This window comes from Phyllobates terribilis, unplaced genomic scaffold, assembly GCF_046119375.1.
Source record: "Phyllobates terribilis strain yellow unplaced genomic scaffold, ASM4611937v1 Scaffold_8__6_contigs__length_399053987, whole genome shotgun sequence".
Classification (NCBI taxonomy): domain Eukaryota; kingdom Metazoa; phylum Chordata; class Amphibia; order Anura; family Dendrobatidae; genus Phyllobates; species Phyllobates terribilis.
Window position 1 is genome coordinate 188175837 of NW_027362768.1, and position 19215 is coordinate 188195051.

Consider the following 19215-nt stretch of genomic DNA (forward strand, 5'->3'; position numbering starts at 1 on the left):
CAACCACAACCGATTACTAAGAGAAATCTTTGGATTCTGATTTAGCCCCCACTTCTGATGAGTTACTTCTCGTATTGTGTCCAAATCTTCTAGACGTCATTAAATATCCATTGTATGAATGAATTAATACAAGAAGAGAGGAGTGCAGATGGTGAGACAGCTGAGGTTAGTGCTGGCACCATCTCTGGGGAAAGCAGGAGCACAGAATATCCAGGGATAAACACTTCTCATCCTTCTCTCTGTAGATCTTCTGCGTAGACTTCATTCTCCGATATTTCAGGTAATCAGGATTAGGAGTTTGTATGTTCTCCCCGTGTTTGCCTGGGTTTCCTCCAGGTTCTCCGGTTTCCTCCAGGTTCTCCGGTTTCCTCCAGGTTCTCCGGTTTCCTCCCACACTCCAAAGACTTGATAGGGAATGTAGATTGTGAGCCCCAATGGGGACAGTGCCCATAATGTCTGTAAAGCACTGTGGAATAAATGGCGCTATATAAGTGAGTAAAATAAATAAATTATGAAGAAAGATCTTATAATGAAGACGTCAGTGGTTTGTAGCAAGAGTCAGATTTCAGCACCACGGACAGAGTCGCACATTTCTATTCTCTGTCTATTGAGTTGTTGGTTTGTTTTGGGGGTGATTATGGGAGAATCCAAGGAAGGTTAAAATGTACAAATTCAGATGAAGCTCTGGTAACAATTGTATCCATGAAACGAAAGGGGGTAAGGGCAGCTTCAAATATGCAGTCTGCAACCATAGAGACGCGTAAGTGGGAGCTGCATACACAAAGCGTAATCAGAATTTTAATGAAGACTATTTGGCAAGTTGCTTCCTTTTATTTTCGGTGCATTGGAGCAATAAAAAAAAAAATTGGGGTTTGCAAAAGTCTTAGAATACAAGGCTTAGATTGATGATTGCAAAACCACAGACTGTCAGTGCATGGAGGGAGCGGTAGATGTGCGGCAGCAGCCGGAGAGGCCAGAGCCGCACTTCTTGCTGACTTTCATCCCGGCTGCTTTGTACTTTCCTTTTTTCTGCCTCCTCGAGATCTTTTATGATCCATTAGTCTCTCTATTTACAATCTAGACTTGTGATCCTGAGAGGAGAGATGATTGAACGTCATCCCTTCTGTGTGGGAATTAGATTAAATGGATCAGAGAGGCGATTTTGCAGAAAGGATTCTTTTATGAAAGGTCTTTAAGACCAACCTACAGCTGAAGGGTCAAATCTCCGACCTTTCTTCAATCGTATCCACAATCCAGCGAGTTAGATCTTTAAGATGAGAGGATTTGGTGATGGGAGACTTTGAAGTCAGACATTGTTGTCCTGTGGGTCAGAAGTGTCAAGAATCGAGAAGGACTGTATTATATAACACAATCCAGTTCCTTATTATAGTAGAGTATGAGCAGTCGCATCAGTATGGGTTATAGCGGATTGTTATGTCCTTCTTTCAGGACCCTCTTCTATCAGCCATGTGACTTGGGAGAGTATCTACAAGGAGCTTCGCTCTCTCCCTGGAGGACCTAACATGCCCATGCATTACACCTGCTGTCCACTGCTGGCATGAGGCGGTGTAATACCTTTTCTCACCTGCAGAGGCGCTGCTGGATTATGGATTACTTGGTGCCAGGTTCCGCACACATTACATGTGATTGCCGGTGGGGGGCACAACAGAGGGACATCCTGAATGAAAGAGATTGTCCAAACTGATTGTCGCCTTACAAGACTGTCAGATCGCTGCAGAGATTCCCATCTAGATACATTTAATGCAGTTTGGAACATTACCCTGCGATTATTCCAGTTAATTGACATCCTTGAAATACTTTCTGACACATATAATAATCTTTATTTTATATATAGCGCTAACATATTCCGCAGCGCTTTACATACAATATCGTCGCTGTCCCCACCAGGGCTCACAATCTGGATTCCCTATCAGTATGTATTTGGAGTGTGGGAGGAAACCGGAGAACCTGGAGGAAACCCACGCAAACACGGGGAGAACATACAAACTCCTTGCAGATGTTGTCCTTGGTGGGATTGAACCCAGGACCCCAGCGCTGCAAGGCTGCAGTGCTAACCACTGAGCCACCTCGCCGCATATCGGAGAGTCCTGAACGTGCGCCCCCCCCTGAAATCTATATACGGTATTCTTCAGATGCATGCACAAGGGGATTGATCCTGAGATGACTCTTTTTAAAAAAACATTTTACACTTAAAATGTGAAATTGGCCTTTTATTAGTGAGTTATTAGTAATATTTCAGTATTGCAGTGGCAATTTTTGCAATGGTGGAAATGAATATAGACCTGATATTCAGAGTATCGCGGACAGAAAACTTTTAATGAACTTCCTTTGAAGAGTTTGTTGGGGGTGCGGTGGCGCTCGTCAGGGAGGGCAGAGCAGATGCTTCCCCCCGCGCTGTTGATCTGCTCTTATTCCCCAGAGCATATGGATGTTCTATAATTAAGGGTATGGCGGAGAGCTTGACATTAACAATTAATAAATTACTATTACGCTGTCGGCGTCTCTTTGGAACTGGTTCTTGGAATATAGTTTTTTCTTAAATTAACCCTTTCATTCTATCTGTACCCCGAAAAATATGACTGATGACTTCCAAAAATGATGTGACCGTAAATCCAGCTGCTTTGGGGTCAGGACTAGCCCCGGAAGCCATGATGCCACCATTCTTCCGTTCAAGGATGACTGAGACCTGTGATTGGCTGCAGTCGTCATGTGACCAGAACAGAGCGGATATTCTATGACGACGCTCTAGTCTGTTCACCTGACTGCTGCAGCCAATCGCAGACCCCAGCGGTCCTGTGGCATAAGAACGGCGATGTCGTGGCTTCCTATAAAGACGACCTTTTGCTGGATTATGTAATTTTACCTGATCCATTTGCCGCGTCTCTACTGATTCCGGAACCGTTTTTCTTTTTCTTCTGTGCCCCCCTGTTATTACGTCCCCTGGTAATAAACATTTGGGGGCCGCACACAGCGCTCTGAACAGACGCGACCTGACGTCATGGACCGGAAAGTGATTTGGCCGATAAACGCCATGAAAGTCGTTTCCTTTCTTTTCCCGTAACTAAAAGTGTATGAAGGTTTGTAGTTCTTGCTCTGATGATAACACGGCAGTGACGCAGCGGACTCTGCGTCCTGGAAATCCCGAGATCAGCGAGTCCGAGCGACGTCTGCAGAACGTCACCCTGTCCCATGTGCAGCCCATGTACAGAACTGCAGACCGGGACTCCCACCTTCACCTTTATTACTGGGTGGATCCCACCTACCACGTACAGGATAGTGCCCCCTACTGTTACTGAGAAGAGTATTGGACGATACCAGGGAGTTCTGTCACCATATAAAGCCCAAAACTGTAAGCCGAAGGAATCAGCGCGAGCCGTGGACCTCCAAGATGGCTCCTAGTAGTTTTATAATTGACAGTATTCCTTATAATACACGCGACTGCCGCAGAACCGCTTTTTGAAGAGTTCCCTTCTCAAATGGAAGTTATGGAGCAGCTGAGGTGTGTTATGAGGTTCTGCAGCAGCTGAGGTGTGTTATGAGGTTCTGCAGAAGGTGAGGTTGGTTATGACGTTCTGCAGCAGATGAGGTGTGTTATGAGGTTCTGCAGCAGCTGAGGTTTGTTATGAGGTTCTGTAGCAGGTGAGGTGTGTTTATGAGGTTCTGCAGCAGCTGAGGTGTGTTATGAGGTTCTGCAGAAGGTGAGGTTGGTTATGACGTTCTGCAGCAGCTGAGGTGTGTTATGAGGTTCTGCAGCAGATGAGGTGTGTTATGAGGTTCTGCAGCAGCTGAGGTTTGTTATGAGGTTCTGTAGCAGGTGAGGTGTGTTTATGAGGTTCTGCAGCAGCTGAGGTTTTTTTTGAGGTTCTGTAGCAGGTGAGGTGTGTTTATGAGGTTCTGCAGCAGCTGAGGTTTGTTATGAGGTTCTGTAGCAGGTGAGGTGTGTTATGAGGTTCTGCAGCAGCTGAGGTTTGTTATGAGGTTCTGTAGCAGGTGAGGTGTGTTTGAGGTTCTGCAGCAGCTGAGGTGTGTTATGAAGTTCTGCAGCAGGTGAGGTGTGTTATGAGGTTCTGCAGCAGCTGAGGTTTGTTATGAGGTTCTGTAGCAGGTGAGGTGTGTTTGAGGTTCTGCAGCAGCTGAGGTGTGTTATGAGGTTCTGCAGCAGGTGAGGTGTGTTTGAGGTTCTGCAGCAGCTGAGGTGTGTTATGAAGTTCTGCAGCAGGTGAGGTGTGTTTGAGGTTCTGCAGCAGCTGAGGTGTGTTATGAAGTTCTGCAGCAGCTGAGGTGTGTTATGAGGTTCTGTAGCAGGTGAGGTGTGTTATGAGGTTCTGTAGCAGCTGAGGTTTGTTATGAGGTTCTGCAGCAGGTGAGGTGTGTTATGAGGTTCTGCAGCAGCTGAGGTTTGTTATGAGGTTCTGCAGCAGCTGAGGTGTGTTATGAGGCTCTGCAGCAGCTGAGGTGTGTTATGAGGCTCTGCAGCAGCTGAGGTGTGTTGTGATGTTCTGCAGCAGCTGAGATGCTATATAGATACACTACCGTTCAAAAGTTTGGGGTCACCCAGACAATTTTGTGTTTTCCATGATACTTTTATTTATCAAATGAGTTGCAAAATGATTAGAGAATATCGTCCAGACATTGACATGGTTAGAAATAATGATTTTTATTAGAAAGAATAATTTTCTCCTTCACACTTTGCTTTCGTCACACAATGCTCCTTTGCAGCAGTTACAGCATTGCAGACCTTTGGTTTCTAGCTGTTAATTTGCTGAGGTAATCTTGAGACATTTCACCCCATGCTTCCTGAAGCCCCTCCACAAGTTGGATTGGCTTGATGGGCACTTTTTGCGTACCATACGGTTAACCTCCAATCAAGCGCTGTCCACAGGGTATGGCATGGTGTTGCAAACTGGAGTGATAGCCTTCCTTATTCAAAATCCCATTTACCTTGTACAAATCTCCCACTTTACCAGCACCAAAGCAACCCCAGACCATCACATTACCTCCACCATGCTTGACAGATGGCGTCAGGCACTCTTTCAGCATCTTTTCAGTTGTTCTGCGTCTCACAATTGTTCTTCTGTGTGATCCAAACACCTCAAACTTTGATTCATCTGTCCATAAAACTTTTTTCCAATCTTCCTCTGTCCAATATCTGTGTTCTTTTGCCCATATTAATCTTTTCCTTTTATTAGCCAGTCTCAGATATGGCTTTTCCTTTGCCAGTTTGCCCTGAAGGCCAGCATCCCGGAGTCGCCTCTTCACTGTAGTTGTTGACACTGGCGTTTTGCGTGTACTATTTAATGAAGCTGCCAGTTGAGGAGCTGTGAGGCGTCAATTTCTCACACTAGAGACTCTAATGTACTTGTCTTGTTGCTCAGTTGTGCAGCGTGGCTCCCACTTCTCTTTCTACTCTGGTTAGAGCCTGTTTGTGCTCTCCTATAATGTACTTGTCTTGTTGCTCAGTTGTGCAGCGAGGCTCCCACTTCTCTTTCTACTCTGGTTAGAGCCTGTTTGTGCTCTCCTCTGAAGGGAGTAGTACACACCGTTGTAGGAAATCTTCAGTTTCTTGGCAATTTCTCGCATGGAATAGCCTTCATTTCTAAGAATAAGAATAGACTGTCGAGTTTCACATGAAAGTTCTCTTTTTCTGACCATTTTGAGAGTTTCATAGAACAAACAAATGTAATGCTCCAGATTCTCAACTAGCTCAAAGGAAGGTCAATTTTATAGTTTCTCAAATCAGCCAAACCGTTTTCAGCTGGGCTAACATACTTGTGCAAGGGTTTTCTAGGGTTTTCTAAACATCCATTAGCTTCTTACACAGTTACACAATGTACCATTAAAACGCTGGAGTGGTGGTTGTTGGAAATGGGCCTCTATACACCTATGTAGATATTGCAATAAAAACAAGACGTTTGCAGCTAGAATAGTCATTTACCACATTAACAATGTATAGAGTGTATTTCTGATTCATTTAATGTTAGCTTCATTGAAAAAAAATGTGCTTTTCTTTCAAAAATAATGAAATTTCTAAATGATCCCAAACTTTTGAATGGTAGTGTATACTATAGATATATGATGTATAGATATTGGATATATACTATGGACACAGTAGATGGACCTTTTCAGTTCTTCACATTGTTGTTGCTTTCCTGCTCGTCCTCGGTGATATTCACCTTGTATCTTTGTTTAGCTCTGAGCTTAGTTACAATGTATCAAGGTCTCTTCTAGTTGCTGGTTTCTATGGTGACAGCAGTTTAGTTTATGCCGTTATTTACATGCAGTGAACTATTTCAACCAGTATGTTAGTCACCTAACAATTGCTGCCCCCCGTTATCTCCTTCTTTAGGGGTCCTAATGGGTGGATGCAATTTGGCCTTGTCCATGTAAAGGGTCAGGGACCAAATCTAAATGATGGGATGAGTCAGATTATAACTGCAGAATTTTGCATTCAACAATAGATGATTCTTGGAAAATCAGTTTGTAGTTGAAAACAGATCCATTTCCCTCGATCATGTTCTTAATGAGGATCTAGAACTTTCTTGGGGATCCAGGGGAAGATACGTCATAGTCAATAACTTCCATCTGGTCAGTAAATGGAAACCGTCAGTACCAGTCAGTCGTAATTACCAGCTAGAAATGTTGTCCTGTGGCTCGGGGTCTGCAGGGGTCTTCTTTGGCTTTATTATTCATGATGGCTACAGACAGAGACCTGTCACATCTTATACTATAGATACATGAAATATACAGATCTGAGATGACTGCATGAAATAATTAGTTGCTGCATCTATATGTTCTCTGTCTCTAATAGCAAAGCATTGTAGTGGAAAGTCACAGTCCAGTCTGAAATGGGTTTTCTAATGACCTCAGTAATATGGAGCTATAGATAATAGTTACAGCAGTGACTATGGGGAGATGGGGGGGTACAAATGTGGATGCTGCATCAAGCCTTTCCAATGGACAATATTGTACAGCAGTACTGAGCAGAATAGCTGTGAATCCTGCACTGGGGTGAGATAAAATACTTATTTGCATACAATAGTACTGAACAGTGTAGCTGTGAATCCAGAATCCAGATGAGATATAACACTTAGTGTAAAGAAGCAGCAGCATGGAAGACATTACACAGCAGTACTGAGCAGAATAGCTGTGAATCCTGCATTGGGATGAGATAAAATACTTATTAGATTGTATACAGTAGTACTGAATAGTGTAGCTCTGAATCCAGAATCTAGATGAGATATAACACTTAGTGGAAAGCTGCGGCAGCATGGAAGACATTACACAGCAGTGCTAATCAATTTTCTTGTGAATCCACTACTGAGGTGTGATAGTTACATAGTTTATAAGGCCGAAAAAAGACAAGCGTCCATCCAGTTCAGCCTATTTCTTGTGCACTGCAGCTATTCCGCAGCGTTGATCCAGGGGAAGGCAACAAAAACCATGCGGTATAGGCCAATTTACATCATTGAGGAAAAATTCACTTCCCGACTCCAATCTGGCAATCAGATTAAATCCCTGGATTAATTAACTATCACTAAGCATAAGATGTAATTTTATTGTTCTCAAGAAAGGCGTCCAGGCCTCTCTTGAACTCATTAAGTGAGTTGGACATCACCACTTCCTCTGATAAAACACTTCCTAGAAATTAGCAGCATGTAGGACATTATACAGCTTTACTGAGTATTGTAGCTATGAATCCAGCACTGAGGTGAGATAAACACTTACTAGAGAGTAGCAGCCCTTTCTGTGAGTCTTCTGCCTATCTCTCATTCTGCTCCTGCTCTCTTTATAAACTTTTATAGACAGTTGTATTATGGCACCTCAGTGGGCAGAAAGGCCATTCATTCCCCTAAGAACACGGATGTAAATAGTTAATTTCAGAAACTTTCTGGGCTGGTGAACTTGTCGCTTCTAGTTTTCTGCTCGGAGTAATTCTGATCCTGATGCTCTGGACATTGGTAATGGCGGATAGTCTGGGAGACTGATGCTTGTTGTGCTGTCTTGTACTCGTCCCCCAGAGATCGGACCTTTGGACGTTCTATCGAGCGGTGTCTCAGGATTTCGGCGGAGGTTCGCTGCATTGTTCTCACCTCGACCCGTTCATAATGCACTTGACATAATTGTGCTCCATTTACCATTAAAGATGATGAATGGACTTCATTCCAGGCCGAGGGGGTAAAAATAAAAGAATGGCCGAACTCCGAGGTCCTTGTCAGTAAGATAAATCTGGTTGTGATATTCAGGGCACAGTCTCTCCCCTCGGGGGATCTGCGGCTTTAGGAGACGTTTGCCATGTGATACACTTGATTCTATTTATATGAGACGACCCGCTCATTGTAAGATCGATAGGACGAGGGGCGCATTCTCCCGAGGATTCGCTCTCTGCTCGCTAATCTTGTGCGCTCGTATCAATACCGCATGTTATTGATTGTCACCGGGGTCTCGTGGGTCTTATTGAAAATCTCCCTGTGGTTTGGATATAGAAAATAGGTTTTCCTGCTGATAATTTTCTTTTTGTTTGTGCAGTTTTGGTGTCATTGTTATAATCAATGTCGAAACTTTGACCTTTCGACTATATAAAGAATGCAGTACTGTAATAAGCTCTATAACGGCAAATCAGACTCTTCTAGGATCCCCAGCGAAGACCGTAGACGGCCATGGGAGCATCCAAGAGGAGAGGGATAATATAGATGTCGTTTTATGGGAAAAGATCCATTAACTTTATAAAGTATTCACTGAGATCTCTGCTTTGTCTATGATTAGGAGTCCAGTGGGCGGTCCTCAGTGGTGGACTCATTAAATTAAATTTCCTCGAACAGAGTTGGGAAAAAAATCGCAGCATGCCCGATTTGCATCTGATATTCGGATCGCACTCGGCCATGCAAGTCACTGAGCAAATATTCTGTCACCCGCAAGCATCGGGTCAATTATGCGAATCACACTGATCAAACTCTCATCAGAGATTGATCAGTTTGACCATAGTATGAGCTGATTCTCTCGGATGAGGAGAAGATGGACAAAAATATTTCTCCATCATCTCCTTTCTGTCAATCCGTGGAAATCGGGCTGCACTCAGATGTCATCCGAGTGCAGTCCAATGTTTGACACGCACTCATTGCCTTGAATGGCCGAGCGCGATCCGAATATCAGATGCAAATTGAGCATGCTGTGGTTTTTTTGGACATTTACAGGCCCATAGAATAACATTGGGCCAAGTGCGATCCAATGTTTTTTCGGATCACACTCGGACCGAATATACGACCATGTGCACGAGCTCTTAAAGTGAAATTCGTCCTGTTCCAAACACCTTACCCAAAAGATAGCAATCCAATAGATGAGCCCCAAGTTATCCGAGAAGCCAGCAGCATGCCGACCTTATACCAAAAATCAAAATGTGACAGGTCTTACCTAGGTTGTAGGGGCAGAGTTATAGGGGCCCTGGTGTCATAAGCTGAAAACCTTTTCAGACCTAATACTTCTCAAAGTTTGTTACCGTTGTATCCAGTCTAGGCAATGCTACAAGCTGATACAATGTATCACTAAGTACAATGTATCCGACTGTCAAACCATAAGATCTGAACATGGATCAGGTGTTGGATCCCGATGGACTCATCGGTTTTGGCCTCATCCGCTCAGACCTCGATGAGTTTATCTAGGGGAGAGTCAGACTGAAGGCTTCTTATCTTCATATTGATCCTTCATAAGGGACATGATATGAAAATAGGAAAGAAACATAAAACGACTGGCTGCCATCTGTTGTCCCCATCATATGTTACTTATTACATTGTTGGAATACGTCATGGCGAAGTAGCGAAATCCTGGATGACACCAGTTTAATCAACGTGATTATTTCAAGGTAATCATGTAGATCGGATGATTCCTCCCGAGAACAATTTATTCCCATTAAAGTGTCACATTTCTGTCACCCGATCCTTGCACAGACTCAGTCCTGATCTCCAGGTAATTGAATGATCTTTTTTATTGATGGTAAGGGAAAATCTCCATGGAAAGAAAGAGAAGGAATATCCATGGCAGGTTTTCTGTGAGACATCTGGAGGGCATCACGTTGGCAGGCAGCCTGGGGTGTCTCGTTGGCAGGCAGCCTGGGGTGTCTCGTTGGCAGGCAGCCTGGGGTGTCTCGTTGGCAGGCAGTCTGGGGTGTATCTTTGGCAGGCAGTCTGGGGCGTATCTTTGGCAGGCAGTCTGGGGCGTATATTTGGCAGGCAGTCTGGGGCGTATCTTTGGCAGGCAGTCTGGGGCGTATCTTTGGCAGGCAGCCTGGGGCGTATCTTTGGCAGGCAGTCTGGGGCGTATCTTTGGCAGGCAGTCTGGGGCGTATATTTGGGATGCAGTCTGGGGCGTGTCTTTGGCAGGCAGTCTGGGGCGTATCTTTGGCTGGCAGTCTGGGGCGTATATTTGGGATGCAGCCTGGGGCGTATCTTTGGCAGGCAGCCTGGGGCGTATCTTTGGCAGGCAGCCTGGGCCGTATCTTTGGCAGGCAGTCTGGGGCGTATCTTTGGCAGGCAGTCTGGGGCGTATCTTTGGCAGGCAGCCTGGGGCGTATCTTTGGCAGGCAGCCTGGGCCGTATCTTTGGCAGGCAGCCTGGGCCGTATCTTTGGCAGGCTGCCCGGGGCGTATCTTTGGCAGGCAGCCTGGGGCGTATCTTTGGCAGGCAGCCTGGGGCTTATCTTTTGCAGGCAGTCTGGGGCATATCTTTGGCAGGCAGCCTGGGGCGTATCTTTGGCAGGCAGCCTGGGGCGTATCTTTGTTGTAGGCAGCCTGGGGTGTATCTTTGGCAGGCAGCCTGGGGCGTATCTTTGGCAGGCAGCCTGGGCCGTATCTTTGGCAGGCAGCCTGGGGTGTATCTTTGGCAGGCAGCCTGGGGCGTATCTTTGGCAGGCAGCCTGGGGCGTATCTTTGGCAGGCAGCCTGGGGCGTATCTTTGGCAGGCAGCCTGGGCCGTATCTTTGGCAGGCAGCCTGGGGCGTATCTTTGGCAGGCAGCCTGGGCCGTATCTTTGGCAGGCAGCCTGGGGCGTATCTTTGGCAGGCAGCCTGGGGCGTATCTTTGTTGTAGGCAGCCTGGGGCGTATCTTTGGCAGGCAGCCTGGGGCGTATCTTTGTTGTAGGCATCAGAGGGAAGATGCATCTTGGTGGCAGCCACCCTGCAGGCAGTGCTGTGGCAGACATCTTTGTGGCAGGCCATGTGGTCTGGGGGGGTATCTGTGTAGGAACACCTTTTGGGGAACTTATTGGGCTCTTGTGTCTGGAACAAACAATTAATGAGAACTTGCCATAAATGTGTCATCTTTTTCTGCCTGATGTAAATGCCTCTGTTCTCCTTAATCTGGAGTTATGGCCTCCTCTTCAGCGTGTGTTAGCCAAGTGGGCGTTCTCCTCATCCTTTCTCTGTGGGGGTCTTCTTGAGGATTACACCTTGTTAGTTGAATAGATTAGATTTATATACAGGGAAGATACAATCATATCTCGTGAAAGGACGGAGAGACGCAGGAACAAAAGAAAAATGTCACCTGATTCAGGAGAACAGCGGCATTTAGATCAATTTAAAAAAATGTTATTTTTATGGCAAATGATAGGTCGTCTTTAAGAACTGGCAAAAATAAACACTTGGTTGCACATATAATTTGGAGTTGTGTTAGATTTAAAAAACAAAAACTGTCTGCTTTCTTCCAGAAATGGTGACCTTAAAGGGGTTGTATAAAATAAGAAACACATGGCTTACTTATTGCTGAAACAGTGCCTCTCCTGTCCATGGCCGTGTCTGGTATTGCAACATTCACTTGGTCGGGACAGTACCAGATGCAACCCACAAACAAGATCGGTGCCATTTCTGCAGTTGTCATCGATGAGTTTCTTTTCTCAGAGAACGCCTTTAAGGTTGCTGTTCTCATCCGGGGTAACCTTTCTTTCTAGTATTTTATCCTCTTTTGAAACTCATTTTGGTGACTTTGTTTTTACATTTGGGGTCTCGTGTGATATGAGGAATATTGTGGCTTTCTGCTTCCAGCGCGTTAACTTGATGGAGTAATGGCCGCAGAAGTAATCCAAAGCTTTTACCTCGTCAGTCAAGTGTTTGTCGGATAATGGGGGCAGATTGGTCTGAAGCTGCTGCCGGCGCTCTGCATAGACGTTACTTCTGCCGGGATTTAAGGTGCTCCGTGCGCCACAACCGAGGCTGTATACTGAGATATTCTATGTATACGGGTCGCTCTGGTTGATATAAGGCAGATTTTTCATTTGCCTCATGGTCGAGGGTGCGATGTTAATAATAATAATAATCTTTTTATTTACCGTATATAGCGGCAACATATTCCGCAGCGCTTTACAATTCAGACGATTTACAGACATTATGGGCGCTGTCCCCATTGGGGCTCACAATCTACATTCCCTATCAGCATGTCTTTGGAGTGATGTTAGGACCCTATTGTTATTTTCCAGGAGGTGTGGAGCAAACTCCAGGAATAGGGAAGTTATTTATGTGCCTGAATGTCCCAGACGTTGAAATGAAGGAAACCCTAAAGACCCCCCCTACACATGAGATGTTTGGGGCCATCAGCTATCTCTTTTGAGACCCCCATACACAGGAACACTCAGAATTTCAAAACGCTCTTGTAATCTGTATCACAAGCCACTGCTAGACTCCTCCAGACTTTTCTTGCTTCCTGCTCCCTCCAAACTCCTCTATCCTCCTCTTTTCTCCAGACTCCTCTGTACTCCTCCCTCCAGACTCCTCTATCCTCCTCTTCTTCCCTCCAAACTCCTCTGTCCTCCTTTTCCTCTCTCCAGACTCCTCTATCCTCCTCTTCTTCCCTCCAGACTCCTCTGTCCTCCTCTCTCCAGACTCCTCTGTCCCCCTTTTCCTCTCTCCAGACTCCTCTATCCTCCTCTTCTTCCCTCCAGACTCCTCTGTCCTCCTCCCTCCAGACTCCTCTATCCTCCTCTTCTTCCCTCCAGACTCCTCTGTCCTCCTCCCTCCAGACTCCTCTATCCTCCTCTTCTTCCCTCCAGACTCCTCTGTCCTCCTCCCTCCAGACTCCTCTGTCCTCCTTTTCCTCTCTCCGGACTCCCCTATCCTCCTCTTCTTCATATTCAGCTGGCACTAATAACGCGTATGGTTCTGTACATCTGCTCTTCTTTTCCATGTTGTAGTAAGACCGTACTTGTCAAGTCTCCTGGGGAAAAAAAGGAAACCTCTCAGACACCTAGAAGCGCTAGCCAAACTCCTGAATCCCAAAATCAGGGTTTCTTCTGGCCCGGCATCTTGTGGAGGTGGTGTAGCGGGCATTATGGGGGCAGAGATTGGGCATCTGTTGAATGGAGACTGTGTAGATAGGACGTAGACTATAAAATAGATGTGATCACGGCAGGATATTAGCAGGGTCCGCACTTGGGACAACGCTCCTGCCCTCCCAGAAAGCATCCTACTTATAGATGCCACATGAGAGCGGCACGCCGCGCCACCCTGGTCCTAAATTCACCTCTTTACTGATTAGAAATGTAGTTTTTTGTTCAGACGACCCAAAGAAGATTTTTGTTTTCACCTTCCCACATCCATAGTAATAACAGCCATCCCTTAATTCTTCTATAAACGTCACTATATAAGGCCGTTTTTGTTGTGAGATGTGTCGTAGTTTGTGTTAGGCGCCATTTTACCATTCACTAATATTAGCGTTACATTTATATTAACTTTAATTAGAAGTTAAATGGAGAAAAAAAAATGTTACATAGAAATCCCACCGGGCTGTAGGTCATGGTCTCCCTCTCGCTGCTTCTTTCCAGTTTGACGCAGACAGGGACGAGGAGGACGTCTTCTTCGACATCAGTGCGGCCGTTGACAATAAGTTATTTCCAGCTAAGGAACCCGTAGCCGGTGAGTAAATCAGATTGATTATTTTATCAATGCTAATGTGGCATTAATTGATTTATTAATTGATGGAAAATGATATTATGAATCAATAATTATGGATCTATTATGTTATCGTTTGAAGGGGACGTTTGGGAAAAATGTCAGGTTTAGTGTAACATGGTCTAATAGCATTCATCCGCTGTACAACACACTGCCTGTCTGTTCTGCACTGACTTGTGCATTGCAAAATAAACAGGGCAATGGAGCAGGGATGCAAGCCATAGATGCACTGTAATCTAGAACTTTAGAGTTAACGACCATCCATAAATCTTTTTTAATGTCATTTCTATATTTAATAGCAGTCCGGATTCTGTATTTCTATTGCTTTATAATATCATCCATGCTGCTGTTTACTAGTAAGTGTTTATCCAACTCCAGTGCTGGAATCACAGAAACACTGCTCAGTACTGCTGTGTAATATACTCCATGCTATTGTTTACTAGTAAGTGTTTATCTCACTCCAGTGCTGGAATCACAGAGACACTGCTCAGTACTGCTGTATAATATACTCTATGCTATTGTTTTCTAGTAAGTGTTTATCTCACTCTAGTGCTGGAATCACAGAGACACTGCTCAGTACTGCTGTATAACATACTTCATGCTGCTGTTTACTATTAAGTGTTTATCTCACTCCAGTGCTGGAATCACAGACAGACTGCTCAGTACTACTCTATAATATACTCCATGCTGCTGTTTACTATTAAGTGTTTATCTCACTCCAGTGCTGGAATCACAGAGACACTGCTCAGTACTGCTGTATAACATACTTCATGCTGCTGTTTACTATTAAGTGTTTATCTCACTCCATTGCTGGAATCACAGAGACACTGCTCAGTACTGCTGTATAACATACTTCATGCTGCTGTTTACTATTAAGTGTTTATCTCACTCCAGTGCTTGAATCACAGACAGACTGCTCAGTACTACTCTATAATATACTCCATGCTGCTGTTTACTAGTAAGTGTTTATCTCACTCCAGTGCTGGAATCACAGACAGACTGCTCAGTACTACTCTATAATATACTCCATGCTGCTGTTTAATAGTAAGTGTTTATCTCACTCCAGTGCTGGAATCACAGATACACTGCTCAGTACTGCTGTATAATATGCTCCATGCTATTGTTTACTAGTAAGTGTTTATCTCACTCCAGTACTGGAATTACAGAAACATTGCTCAGTACTTCTGTATAATGTCATTCATGCTGCTGTTTACTAGTAAGTGTATGAACCTATAAATATGACGCACAATTAAAATATTGAAAAGAATATTATAATTTTATTAATCACATATTAAGATTCAGCTAAAAAACATCAAGGGGAAAATTTCCCTCACAATTACAGACTATGGGGGAATCACAATATAATAAACATTTATTTGATCTTTGAGCAAGACTGTGTATTGACAAGTTATAAAAGTGTCAATTAACTGTTATTGTGTGCTCGGATATAGTGGACAATTACATGCAATATCCCAGGTGCACACATACTCGTATCAGAGCACACAAAGTCGTATAAAAAGCAAATGAGAATTCACAAGATCTTTTGTCAGTTATTTGACCAAGCAGTGCGCTCAGACTGGTGTGAGACTCAGGCAAGATAGTAAAGATATTATTATCATACGTTATTTAAATACATGCAGTAACCAAGTGGTAAGGCACATATAAAGTAAAGTGGCAAGTGCTATAAAGTTATATTGTGCAGAGAGAGAGAACAGTTTGTGTGTCAAATAGACACAGTACATAAAGAACATATAATAGATATAATAGTTGTTAGATAGTGACCCGGGTACTGCATGTGCTCGACGCGCGTTTCGACTTCTGCTTTGACGAGGGAACTCTCCTGAACCGGGAAATGGACCATTTCAAGTGTAACTGACCAATCGCTCGTTTGTGGGTAGATTTCAATATTAATTACAGCTGTTCTTTTAGTGCATCTATGTCTAACCATGCATGGTTAAACCGACGTCCTATCCGCTCAGGGGGGTCGCGTCTCAAAGGAGCATGGCGCGCCAAGAGGAAGTGCCGTTGGCGTGCGTTCCACCCTGGATTGCACGGAGATGATTAGTTAATACAGGGCGGAAGTGATGTGACTTGCGCTTCACGCTGGACCGCACGCGTGTCTGTTATGCGTTTCACTGTGGAACGCAAAGGATCACGATCTAAGGAAAGAATGTTATAAGGGTAATCTAATGAAGAGAATGTCACAAGAGCAACAAGAAAAAGTTTGGGTGGTGAAAAAAAGATGTGAGACCCAATATCTGTGTTATCAGGAAAAAGGTGATCATAAAGCTCATAATGTGATGCGAGCCGGCATAGAATTGTGTATAGATGTAAGTGTAACAATATTAAGACGTGCCACGTCATAAGAAGCTGATCAAAAAAAATATATAAAATGTATAAAGGGTTAAAAAATATATATTATAAATATAAAAGTGTGTGAAACCTGAATATATCCCTAAATAAGAAGGAAATATAAATATAAGAAAAAGGGAAGGAAAGAGAGGAAAGGGAAAAAAGGGAGGGTAAAAGGAAGAAAGAAGGGGGAAGGAGGAGGTGGAGAAAGGAATGGGGACAAGGATAGGAGGAGGGAAGGGAGGGAAAGAAAAAGGACAGAAGAAAGAAGGAGGGGAGAAAAAAAGAGAAGGGAAGAAAAACGTGAAAACAAATGAGAAAGCAAAAGTGAAATAATGTATCACGCTGAACAGCAGATAAAAAGATTAATTCGATAGCGAGTGGTCCAGCCACTTCATGAGAAGAAGGGTGCATTGGATTCCGTCATGGATGAAAATAACTAACCAAGAACACAAGAAAAGAAAGTTAAAAACATATAAAAAGTAAATGAACATTAAAATATAATACATAGGATCAGAAAACCATATATCGCTTATAAAAAGGGTGCAAAGCATAGTGACTCGTTCAGACTTTTAGGAAACAAGGTGTTCATCCACCGTACTGCCTTCTTGGGTAGACATTTTTTCCAGTTCCCCCCACGTACATCTATTCGTACTCTTATCAATGATACTTACCTTTAGCTGTGAAACAACTTACAGTGGCGAGGTAAGCTCTTCAGCTCGGCAATAGCACTCATTTCTACTGCTGCTTTTATGTCCAAGACATGTTCTCTTGTTCTTCTTCGGAGCTCCCTTGTGGTAAGGCCAATATATATCTTATTACATGGGCATTTTGCACTATAAATTACACCAACCTTATTGCACGAGATAACGACCCCAGAATGTGAATATGTGAACTCATCACTGAACTCCTTCCATTTGTTCTTTCTCACTATTTTTTTCTATACCAGGGCTCCTTTCTACATACAGCTCCGGGGAACAGCGATGGGGGCTGCATGCGCTCCCTCATATGATAACCTTTTCTTGGTGCTGAAGGAGACAGAGGTCTTTATGTCTAATTCAACACCTCAGATTGACACTATACAATTCTGGGGTCGTTATATTGACAACGTTTTCTTTCTATGGCAGAGCTCCAATGATGATCTGACATCTCTCGTGCATACCCTAAATGCTAATAACCTGAACATCAAACTCACCTACAAATCAGGAAGGCACAACATTGATTTTTTTTTTATGTTACATTTGATATAGACGAACAGGAATACATCCAAACAGATGTATACCGCAAACCAACTGCGCCTAACAATCTTCTGCCAGCGCTTGCCACTTTACTTTATATGTGCCTTACCACTTGGTTATTCCATGTATTTAAATAACGTATGATAATAATATCTTTACTATCTTGCCTGAGTCTCACACCAGTCGGAGCGCACTGCTTGGTCAAATAACTGACAAAAGATCTTGTGAATTCTCATTTGCTTTTTATACGTCATCATTTTGTGTGCTCTGATACGAGTATGTGTGCACCTGGGATATTACATGTAATTGTCCACGATATCCGCGCACACAATAACAGTTAATTGACACTTTTATAACTTGTCAATACACAGTCTTGCTCGTAGATGTTTATTATACTGTGATACCCCCCATAGTCTGTATTAGTGAGAAAATTTTATTTCCTTGATGTTTTTCAACTGATTCTTAATATGTGATTAATAAAATTATAATATTTAATTTAATATTTTAGTTGTGTGTCATATTTATAGGTTCATATAATTCAGCGGATGCACAACACATATTTACTTCTCAATTGGTTTAATGTTTACTAGTAAGTGTTTATCTCACTCCAGTGCTGGAATCATATATACACTGCTCAGTACTGCTATATAATGTCATCCATGCTGCTGTTTACTAGTGTTTATCTCACTCCAGTGCTGGATTCACATATACACTGCTCAATGCCTCTGTATAATATACTCCATGTTGCTGTTTACTAGTAAGTGTTTATCTCACTCCAGTGCTGGATTCACAGATACACTGCTCAGTGCTGCTGTATAATATACTCCATGCTGCTGTTTTCTAGTAAATGTTTATCTCACTCCAGTGCTGGATTCACATATACACTGCTCAGTGCTGCTGTATAATATACTCCATGCTGCTGTTTACTAGTAAATGTTTATCTCACTCCAGTGCTGGATTCATATATACACTGCTCAGTGCTGCTGTATAATATACTCCATGCTGCTGTTTTCTAGTAAATGTTTATCTCACTCCAGTGCTGGATTCACATATACACTGCTCAATGCTTCTTTATAATATACTCCATGCTGCTGTTTACTAGTAAATGTTTATCTCACTCCAGTGCTGGATTCACATATACACTGCTCAATGCTTCTGTATAATATACTCCATGCTGCTGTTTACTAGTAAATGTTTATCTCACTCCAGTGCTGGATTCACAGATACACTGCTCAGTGCTGCTGTATAATATACTCCAAGCTGCTGTTTTCTAGTAAGTGTTTATCTCACTCCTGTGCTGGAATCACATATACACTGCACAGTACTGCTGTATAATGTCCTCCATGGTGTTGCTGCTTCTGAATATATACTACATAGTATACATGGACGTGTGGGATTCCTGTTCTCCTGTTTGGATATTTTGCAGATCTCTTAACAGCTAGTCTTGAGTAGATCAGAGACTTGGAGGTAGAGCCTGCAGAGGGGAAAACTGCTGAAAAGTGCATGATACAAGTCATTTAACGATCAGAATTTGTGTTATTAATGGACACATACGACAGCTCATTCTGAAAAGTCACCTGAAGTGACAAAGTGTAACCCTAGCATGTGAGCCTGGGACTTGTAGTGCTCAGGTAGAGCCTGGATCCCATTCCAGCACGTCCAGTAATCTGGTATGGA

At 43.5% G+C, this 19215-nt stretch overlaps 1 protein-coding gene across 2 annotated transcripts in view; it reads left to right on the forward strand.

The window, feature by feature from the left end:
• AK5 (adenylate kinase 5) overlaps nucleotides 1–19215 on the forward strand; it is a 277032-nt gene that overhangs the window by 93711 nt on the left and 164106 nt on the right. For both annotated transcript variants that reach the window (XM_073643927.1, XM_073643926.1), the window contains exon 7: nucleotides 13822–13912. In XM_073643927.1, the coding sequence (XP_073500028.1) occupies nucleotides 13822–13912 (91 nt within the window). The remainder of the gene's footprint in view (nucleotides 1–13821; nucleotides 13913–19215) is intronic.